The 20,474-nt window shown below is 40.1% G+C and overlaps 1 protein-coding gene across 4 annotated transcripts in view; it reads right to left on the bottom strand.

Annotated features, from left to right (window-relative positions):
- LOC121303256 (ribosomal protein S6 kinase alpha-1) overlaps window positions 1-20,474 on the bottom strand; it is a 52,745-nt gene that overhangs the window by 17,173 nt on the left and 15,098 nt on the right. The window contains exons 1-3 of one of the 4 annotated variants that reach the window (XM_041233837.1): window positions 7,531-7,723; window positions 7,048-7,101; window positions 1,215-1,331 (exon numbers count right to left, since the gene is read on the bottom strand). In XM_041233837.1, the coding sequence (XP_041089771.1) occupies window positions 1,215-1,331; window positions 7,048-7,101; window positions 7,531-7,572 (213 nt within the window). In that variant the 5' untranslated portion in view covers window positions 7,573-7,723. Of the gene's footprint in view, window positions 1-1,214; window positions 1,332-4,328; window positions 4,646-7,047; window positions 7,102-7,530; window positions 7,724-20,474 lie in introns of those variants that run through there. The other 3 variants (XM_041233835.1, XM_041233834.1, XM_041233836.1) reach the window with 3 other exon arrangements.

Raw genomic sequence — 20,474 nt, 5'->3', positions numbered from 1 at the left:
TACCCTTGATTGCATCAAATTAACCTTTTAGTTTCCTCAAATTAAATGTGAGTGAGTATTTCAAGTTACGGATGAACAAGTTATGAATATGAAACTATTACTAATTTACACTAATTTGTAATTTGAAACACTAATTTACTGAACTCCCAGCATTAACAAGCAAACAAGGAAAATGTTATAAAATGCCTCCCACACATAGAACTGTTTCTTTTCAGTAGGAAAATAATAAGAGGCAAACTCAAAGATCTTTGTCTTCAGATTTTAAGTGGTACTGTAAAACAACAGGACTAAAAGTTCTCTCTTTTGGGAGAAAACACTTTGAATTCAGAACATTTAATTTGCTTAATTTATACACTAAATCACTGTCAAGAAATGAACGGTGAAAGTAGCTCATCTCATTCAGGGAGCTTTCAATTTCAAACTGCACTCTAAAAAAAAAACAATTTTCTCTGTTGTTTTGCAAGATAAGTGCATTTTACTCCTCTGTAAAAAAAATCAGCAGAGATTTGCATATTCAAACAAATCCATTCTGAAAAAAATACAAGTGTCGTTATTCTCCACCCCCTCACCACTGCTGGACTGCTTATCGGTTTCTGAAATACATGCTTTTAAACTTTTAAATGTCGAAATTATGGAAAAATAAGGATGCCCCGATCATGCAACATACAGTAAAATGTTCAATTTTCCAACCTGCAGTTTATTAGATTTAAATCTATTTGGTTCAGTCAGAGCGGCTTAAAAAAATTGCTGACCAGTTTCATTGCATCTACATTATAAATCTTGACCTCACACTTCTGACTGGAGATAAAAACGCCAGCGATTGCAAGCCTTGCTCCAGCCAGGTGACTGATAGCTTAATTGGCCACCGAGGTTTGATGAAACAATTAACCACCTGGATTGAACTGGAGTGGAACAACCAACAGAGAGCAGGACTGCTGGAATAATAAAAAAAATAAAAAAATATCCAAACTCAAAATTCCATTTATCAAATCAATGCAGGCCTTAAGAAAAGAAAAATCACGTGTCACTAAAATAACAGCACCTCTACACAGGGCTAAATCATTAGTCAAAGTGAGAGGAGAATCTTTATTGGTTTCTTTCCTCCCACCAAATAAAATGGTTCATTCCATGTCTGATATGTAATGGGCTGTGGTATTTACTGTAATTCTGCCACAGTCAGACCTCAATATGTGTGGGTGGGGGGGGGGGCTCACCTTTCCGAAGGATCCCTGACCCAAGACTTTAAGTAGCTCAAACTGAGAAGGGTCCGCCTTTTCCGAGCCCTCCTTGACATGGTGGGTGATGTTGATCTCTTTGATAACGCCATCATCCTGCAATAAAAAAAATCAGTGAATACATTCAGCGCACAACGGCAAAACGAAAAGACTCAGGGACCAAAGTGACACGCGCACATGCTTGCCTTGCCCGGTTACATGCAAAGAGGGGTTTAGTTTCTTAAATGTTTAAACCCTAGGATTAAAAGCAAATTAAACGAATTTGGAAAGCTGGTAACCACTTGGGTAGCGCTAAATTTAATAAAAACTTGCACGCATTCTACATTTCCACTATTAATAAGACTGTTGTATGTAGTGGAACCATATTTGACTTTGAGGTAAGATACAAACCAGAGACCCATTTCCACAAAATCGCCCACATACCTGAGGCCCTTTGTTTACGCACAGTGAGAAACCAAAACTCGATAAACATCTTCTGTGCTAGGACTCTCACAGAATGAACACGCACATTTAACACACCACATCTCAAATAGCTCTCTTCTCTTCCTCGGCACAGACACAGCGTCTGAGAACTAGTTCAAGTTATTATTTGCTACACTTTACTCCGCTCAATAAAATCACCAATGCACAGAACACTTGAGATACTGTAAGCCGGCTGCTTGATAGACCAGGTCTGCTAGAGAGAGACTGGTGGTTTGTGGAAAACCCTTTGAAACAAGTGCTTAAAAAATCATTTAATTTGAGTTACTGGAGACTCTAGTGGTAGTTTGCTATGGGCTGCATTGAAGTGTGAAGCCCAGGTGTGAATTACATGTGTAGAACAAATAGAAGGAAAGCAGTAATCCCTCAATGTAGCCTTCCTTAAAAAAAAAAAAAGTACCTTCAATTTAAATTGCTGTTTTATTTTCCCCTTCCTATTTTATGATGGTTGTAATCATTTAGTGGTTCTGCTGCTCCAATATTAAAAGTTATTACTACTTTCCTCTAATTTGGCCATTATCTGTCTTTGAGCTTGTCTGTAGAATCCTACATGCCAGGACTAGACTTCCTCATTCCATTCAAATCATGTAACATCACAACCTTTGAACTCTGTCAGCCCCACCTACTCTGTGTGGAATTGAAAAGGTCACAGTGTAACATGATCTGAATGGATTAGAAAGGGTTTTTATTCCCAGACACCCAAGACACCCCAGACAAGCAAGCTAAGAGCAAGGTAAAGGCAGATTTAGGGAAGACTGACAACCCAATAAGGGAGCAAAGAAAACCAGAAGCATTCAGAATGACTTCAGGACGTTACCAGCAGTACTCTTTAAACAGCTGAGCGCTGCCTCACTGGTTTAATTTCTTTGTCTTGCATTGATACACCTGCACCAGAGCGCACTGACGAGGAGCTCATGCAAATACAACTGCAACAGAAACCGAAAACAGGAACATGCTGGCTCTGGTAAATACGAGCTGTTTACTGTTAAAAAGGATATGGCTTGCTCTAGAAATAGAATATTACAAAAGAGCATTAAATAAAGAGCTTCAATATGAGAAGTGATGCCTAAACACACTTAAATACTGTGCTGTTCAGCACCTACACACTATAAGTTGTGTGTGTTTTTTTTTCTCACATTAAAACAGCAATCAAACCTGTTGAATGAAACAGACCCCTTGCCTACAGTAACAATTCCCAGTAAAAGCGTGGATGCACGCTCACCTGAAGCAAGCACGGTTTGCAATGACAAGAAAGGACACCCCCAAAATGTTTTCCTACCACTTGCCAGTACAAGTAGAGGACACAGGCATCCCGAATAAGCAGACACAGATGTCCAGTTCATTCAGATTTAACTGTACAATACAGACATGCCCCACAGCTTTAAACAGTCCCATGAGCAGTTGTTTTTATGAATGATGTTTTCATGTATGATGATACAGCAATGCCTTTGATCAAGACTGCCTTTATACAGTATAGCGTGCTAGTAAATATTTTTTTGAGATTCCAAATAGAGGTACATTCACTACACTGTACAAACTCTTGTAAGTACATGTATTAATTCATGCAACACAACACCAGTTAAGACCAGTAAAGTACTTTGTTAAATGCATTAATGTTCCATCCTCACAAAATCACAGAATTATGCTGAAAGCAACTGTCTCAAAATATGTACAGTAGAATAACCTTGCAGGACTTGACAACCCAGATAGGAATTTGGTTGAAACTTTTAGTTTTGAGGATTTCTTTTTGTAAGCAGCGAGAGAGGCACTCGTAAAAAAATTCTGATGGTCCTTAAAAAAGGTCCTTTGCACTCTGTTAAAACATTGCGAGCCCTGAAAAATAAATCAAAGAAAACCCAGTCGTATTTATTAATGTCCTTTTCGGTGAATTATTCAAACTGTTTACAGTAGCCTGCTGCTGGTTTCTAGTACAAAAGGTTTCAGCTGTGCAAACACTTTGTAAAAAGCTCATGAGTTTTGTTCATTCATAATCTATAAAATGAAGTGGATAATGGCAAGTTTGCAGTTAATAATATGCATAATATACTGTGCCATGACTTACAATTCATCCAGAAATGTTAACACTCACAGATTAGGAATTCAAATTCATTTTTAATTTAAAAATGGGCTTCCTGCATTCACTGGGGTACATTTGCTTTACATTTAGCTTTTATAATGATTTATTCAAACCACGACAAATTTGAACATCTTTTAAAATACGCAGTTCCAGTCAACAGCCACAGCTTAAAAACACTACGTCAGTAAATAAATATTTCAAAATTACTTTTGTTTACTTGAATTTGGACCCTTTGCATGAAGCTTTTACCTCATGATTTAAACAGTAATCTTATGAATAAAAATACATTTTGATATGCATGAAAACGGTTCTGTACTGCCAGTGTACTGTTAAAAAAAAAAAAAAGTCTAAAAGTTTTAGGAATACAATTTTTTTGTTTTTGAAAAAAAAAAAAAATCAGCAAAAGCTAATTTCAATTTCAGTTAAAGCTTTGTAAATTAGGACCCCACTTTCTGATAAGTTTTAGCTTACATGTTAAAGCATGCCCCTTACCGCTCCCAATCAACTCAAACCGATTTCTGTCTCTTTTGACTAACCGGGTTCTCAATGTTGTCAGGCTCCGGGATGCGGTCAGTCTCTGGGGTGTTGCTTACAGGCTTGGACGGAGGTTTCTTGAACAGGTAGAAAATGAAAGACCGTCTGACTTTAAACTTCCGCTTTTCTTTTTCCATCACTCCCTCCCTGCCAGCCCTGCAGCCCCTCTCCCCAGAGGGCAGCCTTGTCATCCCCAGCACCCAATTTAAAAAACAAATCCCACAACAAATTCACCAGGCATCTCTTTACCAAGTGCACATGGGAAGGAAGAAGCAACAGCAGATGGTGCAAGTTTATGACCTAAATAATAAACCTGTGAAGAGACACACACAGCTTCGCAATGAACAGAGCCACATCCGTCAAAACACTTTCATTCTCCACCCTCCAAAACGTGAACAACTCCCCAATAGCAAACACAAAAAAACACACAGCAATATTATTTTTCTGTGCCAAAAAAATTTGAAGAAACTAAGAGGCTGATTTGATCCAACTACAGCGCTCCGATAAACCACTAGTTGGATTTTATAGCACCAGGGAATCCTATTGCATCAACCATGCTTATTTAGAGGTGATCCCAGAACAAGGACAGATGGGTGGTGCAATCCAGGGGATTTACCCTGAGTAAATCCCCGGAGCTGTAAAACACTTGAAAAAATTCTGCTGTGGCTTAGCTGGGCAGGGTATCGGGTGATGAAATGAAGTAGTAATGCAGCGTAACGCTTACACGAACTAAAGCATTAGCCAAAACATTTACCAACAGCAGTTCACTTTGCTTCTTCGTAGCTTTAGAGTGTAGTGTATCTCTTTAAACTCTAGAGCAGGGGTGGCCAACCCTGGTCCTGGAGAGCCTTGGGGTGTCCTGGTTTTTGTTTTACCCCAGCCTCTTAATGATGTAATTGACTTAATGATTGGGCTTAATTGGTCAGAATTACTGTTTGTTCCAGGTATTTAGCGATTGATGATTTAGAGCTACCTACAAAACCTGCAGGATTCAGGCTCTCCAGGAACATGGGTTGGCCACTCCTGCACTAGTCTAGACCAGGGCTTCATTTGCTTAATTAGACCTTTACACTTGTTTTCAGCTCTTTAACAGTTACATATTTCAAGTTAGCTGTAACATTTGACAAGTAACTCAAACTGCAACTGCTTAAGAGCTGAAAACAAGTAAAAAGGTCTAATTAAGCAAATGACCAGTTCAATTAAGGGTCTAGATAAGTAATTGAGAGTCTGGTTGCAATGAAAACCAGCAGACACAGGATCGAGTTTGAAAAGCCCTGGTCTAGACACACCACAGACAGGAGGACGTGTGCTTGTTACAAAGCATTACAGAGGAACTACAGATCACAGCACTGTACTGCAATCCCAGGTGAAGCTGAAACACATATCGATCAAGGGCTGAAGGAGTAAGACAGTTTCCTTTCCAGAGCAGCACGTACTGTACACAAGCCTGCCCCCTGCTGGAGGACTCTGTTAGACAGCTGGTGGCAATGCACACTGCTATAGCACTAACTATGGAGGGAAAGGGCCCTGGGCCTCATTTTCAAAGGTTTAAGTGAAGAAAGTTCTACCCCTGTTTTTTACTTCAGTGTTATGAAACCACAGATCCTAGGCGCAGTTTGAGATCAAGACAACGATGGTTCATGGTCAAAGTTTGATAAAAACTTTAACTAACTTGTAAGGTCTAGGCCACGTGAATATGTTTGCAATACATACAATGCCTATCTTAAGGGAACTACGTTGCTGCATCTGGCGTTTTTAAATACCAACCCCACATTATGCCGGCTCTTTTTACTGACTGGATTTAAAGCTAACAAGAGTTATTTGCATGGATTGTACAGTACGTGGAATAACAGAAAAGTCTGCAGGGTGTAGTAGCTTTAAGTGTGAGGCTATAAACTGTTCAGGTTTTCCTTAAATTACTGTGACAGCCAGAACATGTTACCGACCCTCTCAAAGCGAACCAGTCTATGTGCAGTCGAGAAAAATAAATCCTCCAAGCGGACGAGTGCTTTTCTTTTTATTTATGCATTTCATTTCGCCTTTAAAACAGGGAAACGGGTTAATGTTTTCTCTTTTGCAGTATTGTATTTGCATTGGGTTTGTGAAGCCTACTCACAGCCTGCGCATACAAGAGCAGCAGCACAACCTGATAATGCTGCTATTTCATCTATCTATCTATATACACACACACACACACACACACACACACACACAGTATATATGGAGAGATAGATAGATAGATGAAAGATTTCACTAAATTTAAGGTTCGTATGCCCCTTTTACACAGACCCAGACATAAAAAACTAAAGATTTTTTAAGCACTTGTGCTGTTTTTACTATTTACAGAAATAAAAGAAAAATCAAGCGCCTAACTCTGGAGTACTAACTAAACTTTGAACAGCCCTTAAAACTAATACTTTTAATACTCTTTCCTCAATACTGACAGCCTCTTCCCTTCTCACAAACTGCAGGCTGCCCTGAACAAACACATTACCCTGTTTAGATGCCTGCCTGTTAATCCCAGGCAGGTGACACTAATTCAATTATAAAACAATAAAACAGGTAATCAAATTAAATAAACTAATTACACCTGTGGCTTGCAAACACACACACTTATCTGGCAGGGACAGAAATTAACCCTATCCCTGCCAGCCACCAACACATTTATCTACAGGCAGGGATTTGCCCTGCCACAATATATACAGTATTTATAGATCTTACCGTGGCAGCTATATTGGCAAAGTCCTTCTCTACCCAAGTTATGTCTGTTTTATCCTGTGATAAGGTTGAGGAAACACAAGTCAGTACACAAGGCATGATGAAACATTATTCTAGATTACACAGCACCATACTGCAACCACGACAATGCATGTCTTTTCTGTGTGCTTGCTACAAATAAAATGACCTTTTTACTCAACTGCTCATACTGTTTCTTTATTTTTTTAGTCTAGGTTAAGGTAAGGTTACAGTTCAGGGGCTTCTCTTCAGATCCAGTTGCTGCCACAGACACACGTTACATACGCTAGTCAGCCACAGTGTCTCGATATTTAACTTGAGGCAACCTACTTTAATAAATAAAATACAAATAAGAAATCAATTATTGAGATTTACATATATGAAGCGTCAGACTGTCTGCCTACACTATTCCCTTTTAGGATAATGACAGAGCAATACAAAATTTTAGTAATTTACAGTAGGACTTGCCTCACGGTAACGGCGTCTGGTCCGAAACAGTAAACTCCACATTTCAAAAGCACCCAGTCACGACCTCCCATGTCATCTTCAGCTTGCCCACCTGTCCTGCCCGTCGAGCCCACCCACTCACCCACTCGCAAATGGTGTACAATGCCTGAAGGAGAACCTATGCTAGTAGCCTCCTCTAGTTTGGCGATTGTTAAAATAGAAACAAAACATGTAACTTCCGTATTAAAACCACTTGCTTAGTCATGCTTCCTCAGCCACCTCACAAACAAACGTACTGTATTAATAAACGTGCTACCCCATTTCAGTAGTCTCAACTGTTCACCAGTTCTGTTGTGCGCTACTGGGGTCGTTGGTTGTGGGTAATTAGATGCAAATGATTACTTTTGCATATGGTATTCACGTTCATTTTTAAAATACAAAGCCTGTGGCAATACTGGTGGACAACTCCAATTACACTGCTTCGAACCAAAACAGCTTGCAATGTATGTGGTGGGAAAAATGACCGTTTACATAACAATTTCTCAATGAAGGCATCATGCAAAGAAAACAAGGGCATCAATGAGGTCTGCAATAAAATTACACCCACTGTACTGTACATGTATGTAATTTGATATGGTAGAGGTTTTTTTTTTTTTAAAGCTGTGATGAAGTACAAATTATACTTTTCATGGCGAGAAACAAAACTTCCATCGTACAGCAGTTTGATCCATTCTTGGTTTTAATACCTTTGTAGAATATTGAAAATGTTAACAAAACGCCCATGTTCCTCCCAGAGCTAAGGCCAAACCAAAACTGAACAGAAAACATGCAAAAGAGGAAGTCACTTTTCACAATCACATGTTTTGCATTTTGTAAAAAATTCATGGCATCTGCACTTACAATATCAGCTCACCATCCATTGTAACTGTAGGGATGGGAATAAGACTCCTATTGCATAGCAGTTTCACCCATTCCAGGTTTCACTAGGAGCTTGATTAGCCACGGTGTATAGGGACTAAGCTCAGGTGTAAAATTAGATCATAAAACCAGGAATGGATCAAACTGCTATGCAATGGGAGTTTCTATCCCTGTAAGCATACGGTTAAGGGAGACAGTTTAAATGAGCTTTAGCTCAATAGGTTAGTACATTACTATTATGCATTTTACCCCTGGAGCCACGGCTTTCAAACACTGACGACAAACCAATTGAATCTGGTGCTTCCAACTAAGCATCGATTATGATTTATTTGCTTTGGACCAATATTGAGAATGCCATAATGGGCCACTAACGATTATGATCCTGATGTTATTTTGTTAATAAAATCTATTAAAGATTTCTGTGAACCTGTAAGAACGCATCAATATCATTTCACTTGCTGTGTGCACTTTGGTAGACTGTGCAGTACATTCTGCAAGAAAGAAATTGAACATAACCCCTGTAAATCCAATGGCATGCTGCAAGTTTACTGAATGGCACAGATTCTGAACCCATTCTTGCTGCAGTCCCAGCTTCCTTTCATAAAGGCTGCCAGGGGACACGGTGTAATTACGCTGTACAGTAAATTCACAACACAAAACCACTGCCCTATTCAGCAATTTCTACATGACACATGCCCAGGACTTCAGGGGAAACCTTATCATTGACTTTGAGAACTCTAAAATTGCCTACGGTATATTTATCATCACACTGCAGAAGAGCAAGCAGGGCTAGTTTCCAGATTGAGAAATACACAGCATACTGTCTGAAACAAGAGTATTTTTACTGGAGCACAAGCACAGCTCTGCTCCAGTCTGCATGTCTCTGGGAACGCTATCTGTTCCTCCGACCACCTATACAACCAGGAGATGAAATGGTAGCGCCAGCACAGTTTTGGATGTGAAAGATGTTGAAGGCGGTTTATTGCTAAACTACGTTTTGACTTTCAATGTAAAAAACATTGCTTCACAGTGTACTTTGGAAACCTGTGGTACTACAGAACTGACAACTTGAACCAGCACCAGACATATGGGAAATGAAGTGTGCATCGCGATGACGATAAAAAGTGTACAGAGATATAGATTTCTGAAATCCACATTCAGGTCGAGGAAAGATTACTCAAAACAGCAGATGTCTCTAATACAAGAAATCCACTCAAAACCAAATCAAACCTAATATACTACCAATATGTATGCAGTACATCAATTTCTTTTCACTTCTGACATTGCAACTATCTAGGGGAGTTATCCCAGGGCTGTCTTAGTGCAGAAAGCATGGTCATGTCGATGTCAAAGCTCGCAGCATGCTGTAAATGTACAACAGTAAGATAGGAATATGTTGATGTGAACCCTGCAGATGTATTCAGCAAATATCTAAAGTGTCAAGCAACTGTGCCAATGTATCTATCCATTTGATCTATTACTTCTACTCCCTGCTGACAATTGCAGAAGCTGTGGGTGAGCCGGTAATGTGCATGAGAACGTTATGGGTGGAGGCAGCTCTGAACGTGACTTTGAAACAGCACTGCAAGTGCAGATGACACGACAGTAAGGCAAATAACACAACAACTGCTACACAAGCAAAAGTGCTTGAAAACATGGTCCTGAAACTGTCCATTCATGCTTTTCTGCTGGTACTTTAGATAAGACCCCAGTACAGGTTGATAGCAATCACGTTCATTCGGTTTTACAGTAAAGAGAGTTTAGTATTGGTCTCTTGAACCAGATGACTCAGACAGAAGCTGGCTGAAATTAATGGAGGTTACATATTTTCGTTCTCATGCACAGTCACTACCACTAAGTGTTCCAGTGATTCAGCTGGACTAAGAAAATACTTATGCAATAAGTTACACGCACACGCACACACACTTTTTTATATTCTCCATCTGTTAAAAAGCCGCAGTAAATCCATGCACTGAGCCTTAATTCATTTCAGAAGGTCACATCAAAAGCACAGAGTGCATCTGCAACACAGAGAGCGGCAAACTGTTCAAGGTCTTCACACACTGACCACTAGGTGGAGCTCTAAGACCACACCGATTGGAAGACCTCCAAATTTGAAAATTAGAATCTAAAAATGGACACCCCACCCGTTGAATTTTGTAAACCGCAATCTTAAATTATGCATTAAAACATTAAGCACTAGTCACTGCTGTAATAAAATTGATAACCACGACTGCAGTAAACCATCACATGTCCTTCAAAGCATGAACTACTGAGACTACAAGCTCAATGTCCCTGTCAATGCATAGACAGCCAGTCTAAAAAAGTTGACAAAAAGGCACAATTCATTCCCTTTATCGGAACCGTAAACGAATAAAGGAAAAAAAAAACACCCAGAAATCACATTTTAAAGAGAACTCAATATTAGACAATACACCAGTAGAGATAATCTTTCTTCGATTCTCATTTGTGCTGTAGCTAACATTATACAATAGCTCAGGTGTTTAGCAAGTTATTATTTGCACAAATATTATACAACATGTGGAATATAAACAAAACATGACACAATCTTCACGGGCAAAGAAACATTTCCTTACAATTATACATTACAATGGTAACCAACAGCAACATATTATCACACACTGCATGGAATATATATTTCTCTCATGGAATCACCAATGTATTGAATATTTTAAAAAGTAGTTCAATGTGAGACTTGCCGACTTCAATCGACTCTTACTATCTTGTTTGAAGTTTGTTTTTTACTGTCCATTAGCATAATTGATAAAACGGATATTGTAGATCACCTTCAGTGTGCAAGAATAGACATATCACACTGCGCTCCAGCATTGATCGTCCTCACCATTATCAAGCTCACTGGACTGTACTGTTGTGCAGAGCTGGCCAACCCATTTGAAAGAAACGAAGACAGTATCTGAAAATATTACGACTTCAACACAGACTAAGAGAGAGCCCTATTTAGTCCATATTGAGCGGTGAATGACTTCATTGGCGCGTAGTGCTGCACGAAACAATTACTCTGGTAAGCGCTCCACAGGTGAGGGTCATTGATGTTGATTGGGCTAATTTACCATTCTGAGTGAAACAAGTAAAGAAAAAATTGCTTGGAGTTGTGACGGTTGCCGTTTTCTTTTTTGGAACTGGAGAACAGCAGTCCACACAAATCCAAGCAGGTGTTTCTATAAACAAGTCCAATAAACACAGATGACCCTCACCTGTGGAGAAATTATCCGACTAAATCAACGAAATCGCTTTGTGCAGCTCTGCTAGTTTACACCTGGTCTTCGGTCAGATACCACCACCCTCAATTTTAAATAAATGAAGAACACGTTTTTGACAGCCTGTGGATAACTTTATACAATATGCTTAAGGTCAAACCCTCTCTGTACATTACAACTCACAGTCCCCTTTAATGTGATTCAGATCTCAGATGATTATGGTTTAAAAAAAGTCTTCATACAAGATCTTTGAAAACGGGGGAGAAAGGAAGATATTAAAGAATGGACGCCTTTGAATGAATGGCCTGAACATGACTTCTACCAGTTCTAATGTTTCCAAGGTAACCCAATGCTGTATGTCAGCCAATCATAGTTGATGTTGCATTACCTCCCATTTTAGTTTGAATAATAACACCCCCAGAAGGTAATGCAAGTCAAAACAGATCTGAGAAAACAATGATGCACCGATCTGCCACGCAACAACTGTTTTAAGAGCATGACCACAGACTTCAGGTATCTTTCACAGCTACCACAATTCTCTGATCTCAATCCACTGTGCAAGAGAAGTGTTGACTGCAGTTTTAAATATCACTAGCTTAAAATTGTGAAGGTTTATGGGTCCTCAAAAAAAAAAAAAAAAAAAAAAAAAAGGATCTTTATGAGCTGCAGCCCATGAACCCGATAACTGATTGTGCCCCAATCTGCACAAACTTTTTATCATACAACCCAAACCTCTTCTAGATGTTTCAGATTGCAATTGGCTATAGTCTTGATTTCATACACATGCAATTAGGAGGTCCTTCAATGTGCCTGCGCTAGTTTTGCGCTGGGAGGGGTACAAATTAAAATTGCAACATGTTGGAAAATGTTAGGATACCCTGGACTTAGGTCAATCCTTTAATCCAATTCTATGCAAAAAGGCTGCTTTTTGGATCACAAAGCGCAAAATTTTCCCTGCTGAGTCGTGAAAGCAAGGCTGCAGACGGCTTCAAGCAGTGTCTTTAAACAGCCTGGTCTTTAAACCCTCCTGGATTCCCCTCTGTCACAAAGACCCCCCCTAGTGCTCCCGACATTGAGGTATTGACCCAGTCTACATCAAAACAAGCTGCTGTTCCGTAACCCTTGAAGCAGCTCAGGAAATGCATGTATTCCCGAATTCTGACGTCCCATCCTCTCTTGAAATACTGTATTTGAAACGCTGACACAGTACCACCCAGAGGTCAAACTTAGGTACAGCTTATTCGGATATGTAACTTTCCATTAAGCCAGGGCTGACCAGTGGATGGCTCCTGAGCCAGATACAGCTTTAAGTATCCCAATGTACACTTTTAACAGGTCTGAAGGAAAATCTAAAGCCACGCTGGAATGCTACTGAAGCACTGTCTGAGTGTAGTTGCTACCTCAGTATTTGTCAGAAATATAGCAATTTTCTCTTTTTTTTTTTTTTGTTACTATAGTGCTATTAGAATGGTATTCTATATATTTTTATATTTCAAACAATAGGTCATTGGGGGTATTCACATTTAGGAATAATATCTATTAATTTGTTATCTTGTACAGCAAAGTCTATAAAGAAAATACAGACGAGGGAAAGAAGCCTTCATTTTTGAGGACTCATGTTTCTGTTAATCCTCTTGACGTAAGAGAATTTCACAGTGGGAGCACACACTTCCAAGCGTCAGCGCATTCCCCTAAAGGCACGCGTGTCAGCTAATAACACAGAATGGTTTTTAAACGTCAAGATGAAGACCCCAGAGCACTGCTGTTGCTCCTGCCCCCTTCATCTATAATTCATCAAAGGCAGCTCGGTGGTGGAGGGCAGAGTCCAGAATGCTGCTTTTTCATTTCCAGCTTGGATCCAGCTCTCTCCCCTCCATGAAGCTTGTCCTCTTAAGAGGCTAACTCTTAGATCTCAGCGATCCATCACAGCACCGTCCGGCCGTGAGCTGCTAAATGCAATTCCAATAATCTGACAAGTATAAAGCACTGCAACCCTGCGTTGTGCCGTTGTAGTGCCGTGTTTGTTGCACTTGATTTCAACCTCCCTTATAAAAAGTTTACCACAGTAAATTAGCAATTTTCTCCATACTTTTTCCATGTTTAAACAATGCATGTTGCTATGCTTTTACTGTAGTAAACTTTGAGTAAGGCTCCTGCAGGAGAGATGAAGTTCAATGCCCTAGAGCTTCTCTTTTGTGCAGTGGTTGAGAGGCTCGCTTGCAGTTGCAAGGGGGCCAGTTTTCCCAATACCGCTGCCCTTGTCACTTAGATTATATTATACCCATGCTGTTACAAAGATGCACTGTACTGGCCCTTTACTCACTAAGTGGTTTCCATGGCAGCCCCTTGACCCAAATCCACATGATAGATATGAAAGAGATTCTAATGTCAGAGTCTGCTTTTTTTTTTTTTTTTTTTTTTTAAATAGTGGTTTTCAAAGAGAATTGTTCAGCACAGTATTTTGACCATGCTTTACAGAACAGCTTTTTTTGTACAATTATTAATTTTCTCTAATTAATGTCCAATTATAGGGGGTCCCAGAGTGGCTCATCCAGTTAAAACGCTGCCGCTGGGAGTGCAGGATGAGTCGCACAACTTGGACGATGTCAGTTCGCATACAGGCTGTGCAAAGAGGCTGAACTTGGCTGGGGACCCTGAGGGGGGTGTCACATTGCCTCCGAAGCTCCCGGGGTGAGGGATGGGAACCGGCCGGGATTGCTTCTCCTCATCACACAACAGCGAACCCCTGTGGCCAGACACATTCAGAGTGGATAAGAGGCAGGGCTGGTCGCTGTTCTCTGGGATCGGTAGTCCCGCCCACCTCTGCTTTGGATTGCTCGGCGATTCTATCTTTAGGCTTGTGAGATCGGAGGACGCTCACACGCCCTCAGAATGTCTGTGCTGTGCGGGGACGAGAAAGAAAACATAATTGGACAGTCTGAAAAAAAAAAAAACCAACCAATTATTTTCCTTCACCACACAGCTCTGTGGGTGTCTACCAAACCAATCAGGTCAGCGAGCTACACCCCTAGGATGGCAATTGGATGATCAGTGCTCTAGATTCTGACCAAGATATGTACAGCTATAGCCAAAAGCTTTTATTCACCTAGAATTTTAGGATTGAGACCATTTAAAAATAAGTAATCAAATGAAACTACAAAATGATATTGCAAAGTGTCTACAGTAAGCCATAACAGTAGCACAATATTTCATGCTAGATTTCACATGTCACATTTCCTTTTTTCCTTCAGTTTTTCGTTAAGTACATGGAAAGCTACAAAGTGGTATGCAATTCAATATGTTAATGTATTTCAGCAGGTTTATGCAACTTTATGAAGCAAAATTAGTTGATTCCACAGGGCGATGCAAAACATTTGGTTCATAGCTGTATGTACACGCAAGTACAAGCCATTGTACAAATGCTTTTAGTTAACCTTGACAGCCAGCAAGAGCAGTGTATTAAAACACAGAACTGTTATCAGTGCTTCCTCTATTTCATTTAAGGATTTGGCTTGACCGTTTTCCACAAGATAACAACCCTTCCATTCCTCGCTGCATGCATAATAATAATTGCATGTTTCTATTAACATTTCTCTAAGATAGGCATCATTGTGGGTCCCACAGGGACATTTCATATTTTTTTTGTTTGTTTAAAAGTCCAATTATTTTCCTGCAGCTGTGTGGGTGTCTACCAAACCAATCTTGTTTAGTGCTGTAGAAAGCTTTAATTATGAATGTATTTATTTACGTTTATTTATACTGTTGCAGTACATCCAGATGAAACAACCTCGTCTCCAGGAACTTCCAGCATTCGCGGTGGAATTGCATTATAAATAGGACTATTTCTTTATTTGGTCTTGTTTCTCTAACCAAATTCACGGAGGAGTGCTCGGCCACATCTCTCCCCACTGCCAAGTGCCAGTGTTTTGGCATGCTTTTCTATCTTTTCTTTTTTGCAAGAACATTTTCACAGCACTACTGTGCATTTCACGAGTCAGTGGGTATTAAATAAAATGATAGGCTTTTGAAGTAGATCAGAATTTTTCTCTTTGATAAGCAAATTTTGCTCTTTAGCAACCACAGCTGGGCTCCAAGTGACAGCTGTATCTACTCAACGGGAGCAATCCTGGACCGTACACACATTTTTATTCCGAGCACCGCAGATCACAAGACAAAAAACTGATCCCATGCGCCTTTGAGTGCAAATATTACAGCCTGTCCATTTAAAATTCATGAAATGTTTTTTTTTTTTCTCTAAAACAGCTGAAGCCCAAGGAAAGAAAGAAAAGCTGTTGGAAAACTGGATTATGGCTTGGGCAAATTCGTGCCCCTCCAAATCCCTCCTAATGAACCGAAACAAACGCAGTGCAGCTTTCTAATTGTGAACAGAACTGCACAACTCAGCAAGTTCCAGCCACCAATTCAATGGCTTTCCATTTCAAGTGCATTTGCTTATCTCTCCAGATGCCTTAATTTGATAAGGCAGCAGGCAACCTGTACTTTCAAGAGCTCTCTCTCTCTCTCGATGCACAATAGGCAGATATGCAAAAGGCTTCCTTGACTATCCACTGAACTCTTGAAGTAAAGAGTTCGTTCTATATGTTTTCTTGCTTGTACAGGCTTGCATCCCACCTCAGCAGAATCTGAGAGGTCAAAGTGTGTTCCTGATTCCACAGCACGTCCTTCAAATCAGGAAAACAGCTGATTGGTTACATTTTGCTTCAGTTTCAGCCATGTATTATACATCGTTCACCACTAGAGAGCGATGTAGTCAAGCTTCACACACAATGGTAACCCTTAACCTGGCATAGCTGCAAAGTAGGTAGAGAGACTGCCGTACTGGTGTACAAAGGCCACAAACACCAGTGTCCTGGATGAGGAAAGCAATCTTCCAATCGGCTTTTAAAACACTCAATGCAGAACTTAATTGCCATCGATTGGTAATCAATTGTCAACTGAGTGATGCACAGTTTTTCTTGTTTTGAAATCAACATGTTACTGAATCGATTTATTGAACACCTGCTGAAAAAGCAACTCCGAGTAGGAGTGACCCCTGTCGTGATACATGATCTGGTAACTCTATGAACACAACTTCTTCAGAAAGGGCAAAACGCACCCACACGTGTTGCCAAACCAGAAAGATTTCCAGACATTTCATTAACTTAGGGGCTCGTAGTGGACTTGAGTGGGTTGCTATTAGTTTTGGAAATGCAATGTCTTTCAGGTATTGTGCTAATGGTGATTTGGAAGAAAATGTTTCGAGAAACTGGCCCACTGTACTGTACTGAGCTTCGTAATACCTGGTGATGCTTTAACAGTAGGACACCTTAATGGAACCATGAAGCTTCAATGTCATACCAGCCATCCTTTGACTGTCCATCCTGTATACAGGAAGAACGGTGTGGCTCGATGCTCACATAAACTATATTAATGTTTACAGCAAAAGGTCTGTTTGCATTAGGATGTTTGGTTTATGTAAAACAAGGCTGTTACTTTCTTCACATCACTAAAATGAGATGACGCAAGAAGCTTGCGAGCATGAATTATCAAAAAAAAAAAAAAAAAAAAAAAAAAAATGTAGGCCTAATTAATTGGATAGTACGAGGGAGGGAAAAATACATAAAACCGCCCACAAAAATGCAGTTTTATAAGCCAAGTACAAGTCACATTCCAGGCTACACACACCAGAAAAAGGCTTCTTCATTTAACCATGACCCTGAACAGTATCAAAAATTCTGAGCAAGCAACTTACAATGTAAAGTCTGCGTCGAATCTTTCTAACAGCAGATAGAATTATTTTACCGCTGTATGTAATCTCGGATCATTAGGCTAGGATAAATGTCTGCAGCGGGCAATAAAGAAAACTGAAATCAGCAAATGGGCAAGACACAGGACATACTGTCCCCGAGATAATGCACGCTGCACTGTGGTTGCTGCAGTTTTATATAAGCCTTGATGATTGAACTCTAAAATCACTTACCGATTCAAATGCATGCCTAAACAATGAACCAACCTGTTTTCTCTTGGCTCAGATATTGCTGGGGGAGGGGAGGGAGGTGGGTGGGGGGGAGGGGGACGACACCTGAGCCAATCCAAGGGCCACATGTACGATCCTTTCCAACATGGTTCAATTGTAAGAAGATGAATCATTTGATTCATAAAATAAAATGCCTGTGCCACCTTCAAATGAGGTCAGAAAAAAAACACTCCTCTATAAATATCCAACCTCTTTGGGAATTATATCCATTTGAAAGAAAATAATAATCTGCTACAGGTGGGCATCTGAATAGAACAGCCAGAACTGCACCATCAAAACCCATATTTGTCCAACCCCACCCCTCCACAGCACAGCTATAATGCGGCCATATCTGCTCCCTCATCAGTGCTGACGGGTTCATGTTACAGACAGCCCTGCCTTCTCTCTCTCTCTCATGCAGGGTCCAAGGGTCAGATTGGTTACAGCAGCTCTGTCTTCCTTGATAACAATTTCTAAGTGCAGTCCCCATTCCATTGCTAAAATACAAAAAGTGCAATACATTTTATACCCATTCATATATTATTCTCTCTCTCCAATTACAATAAGAAAATAAGAACACAATGACTGCACACACCATAGAAGGGATTGTGGCATTTAAAGCAACTTACTCTTTAAAAAAAAAGATACAACTAGCAAAAACCCTGTTTCTATACTAACCGCCAAGCCCTCCCACTGCCTGGCCCTTCGCCAGCACTGCTCTAATTCCACCTCGTTCCACGCAGCGCTGAAGAAACAAAACAGTGCAACCTTTACCCCCCCCAACCTTTAAACCCAACGACACAAAACAGGCTATTTCACTTCCTCGCACTCCGCAGCTACTGCAACGAAAACAGCAAGACCTACGACCCTGCCACAATGGGGCCGATAACCCACCAGTTCTAAACATCTTTGGTGTTCAAAAATAGGTGAAGCTCTTTGCCTTTTTTTCCCCTCTCTGCTTCCCACTTTGTTCGTACACATTAACGTTTTTCTTGTACAGGAGGGTCTTCAAGATTTGACCAAAATCTAGTTTTTGGCCCCCAGAACCTACAAAAAGACAAGGAAAGGCAGTGGAGGTTCTTGCTGCATTCCTGGAGGCATTGGGAGTAAATCTTGCTGTGGAGAAACACACGCCGGCTGTGCACATTCCACAGTGAAAAATGCTGACGGCTGACTTAACAATCCGTGCCTCTTGGAACTGGGGTTCAGAATGAGCACTGAAGAGGCTTCAAAACACAAAATCAAGATTAGTTTAGCTTTTTTTTTTTTTTGTTTGACTAACTTTTTTCAGTCCTGAATTTGAGGCTAAAAAAAAAAAGTTAAAGAAATCCTAAAAAAACCAAAAACAAACTATTATTCCAGTTTGTTGGCTTTTTTTCTGATGGAGAATTCTCAAAAATGCTGTAGTTGTTTCTTATATTGCTTTTTTTTTTTTTTTTCCCAGAAATCACCCAAAAAACTGTTGCGATCAGCTTCAACAGACCTTCTTACACAGAGCCTGGGATTCACACCTGCCCTGCTACTGCTGGTAACAGGAGGATCAGCTTGGGTCAATTCAACCAGTTTGTTATTGGAATATGGAATATGCCAGCAGGACTCTACAGCTTAAACATCACTCTTTATTAATTTGTTAGGATTTACTATTTAATAGCGGGTGTATTAATGGGTGTCCCTAGTGATTAAACCAAATGTGAAACATCAAACATTTAAAAAGAGCTTCATTTGTTTTTATCCTAATGCACACATTTGGTTTGTCTGCTGCACTACTAAAACGAATCATGTCTTTACTGAAAAGAAAACCCTGGTACCAGCCACACTAACATCAACACTAAAGTGGTGGGCTGGACTCAGCACTCCCCTTTGCATTACTCTGCTGTATGTTAATATTTGCCCTGAGGAAACAAGGTGGGGACATCCCTGTGAGGCCAGGAGGGAAGGAATTTAACCATTTCCAGGTTGAGAGGACTTAGGGAGTAGCCTGGTAGAGTCTCCAACAGTCTTTTGTGTTTATGGTGCAAAGTTTGTTGGATTCGCTTTGGTTCCTGACAGTACTCGCATACCCTATAATTAGATGTGATTTTAGGTCATGTAGCATAGAGAGTATGTAAATGTTTCTACAGTAAGATCTTATTGTTCTTCATTAAAAAAAAAAAAAAAGGGGGAATACTGGCCCCCTTCGAGGTTAAGACGACTGTTGAAATGCATGCCGTGTCATTAAATTAGACACTACATATCCTCACATCAGTTCCTCTTGGCTCCATTCCCTTTACCGTCAGTCTTAAGGCATTGACAGAGGATTCAAAATAATCCAGTATTAAATATCAACAGCAAAATAGCCTGCGATCAATCCAATTACCTTCTGAACAAAGGCGAGAAATGCTCTTCTGTATCATAGCATGTGTGTTATTTAAATGCAAGAATGGCATTTAAATCACTTACTGTGTGAAATGCACATTTTTACATGATAACGCCTGTGTTGGGTCAGTCTTCGTGGTCACCTGGCTTACAGCCAGTAAGTATCTATCTTCTGGGGGTTACTCACTGAATATGCCAAACCAACGGACACATAGGGTTGAAATGAACCAGGGCCTACACACTAAGGTTGTTGCCAGGGGCAACCTTACAGAACACCTACAACAGACCTATCCTAGATGAATGTACAGCTTGTGGACATATAAGCAAATACTCAACTAGTTTTTGTTTCGGTGTCAAAATTGGGACTGAAACACTGCTGTTCTTCGTTAGTTTAACATCAAATTAATAAACAGAAGTTCAATGCAGGTGGACTCTTT

The sequence above is a fragment of the Polyodon spathula genome, chromosome 32 (genome assembly GCF_017654505.1).
Source record: "Polyodon spathula isolate WHYD16114869_AA chromosome 32, ASM1765450v1, whole genome shotgun sequence".
NCBI lineage: Eukaryota > Metazoa > Chordata > Actinopteri > Acipenseriformes > Polyodontidae > Polyodon > Polyodon spathula.
Note: the sequence above shows the minus strand (reverse complement) of the source record. Positions and strands in the feature narration are given on the sequence as shown.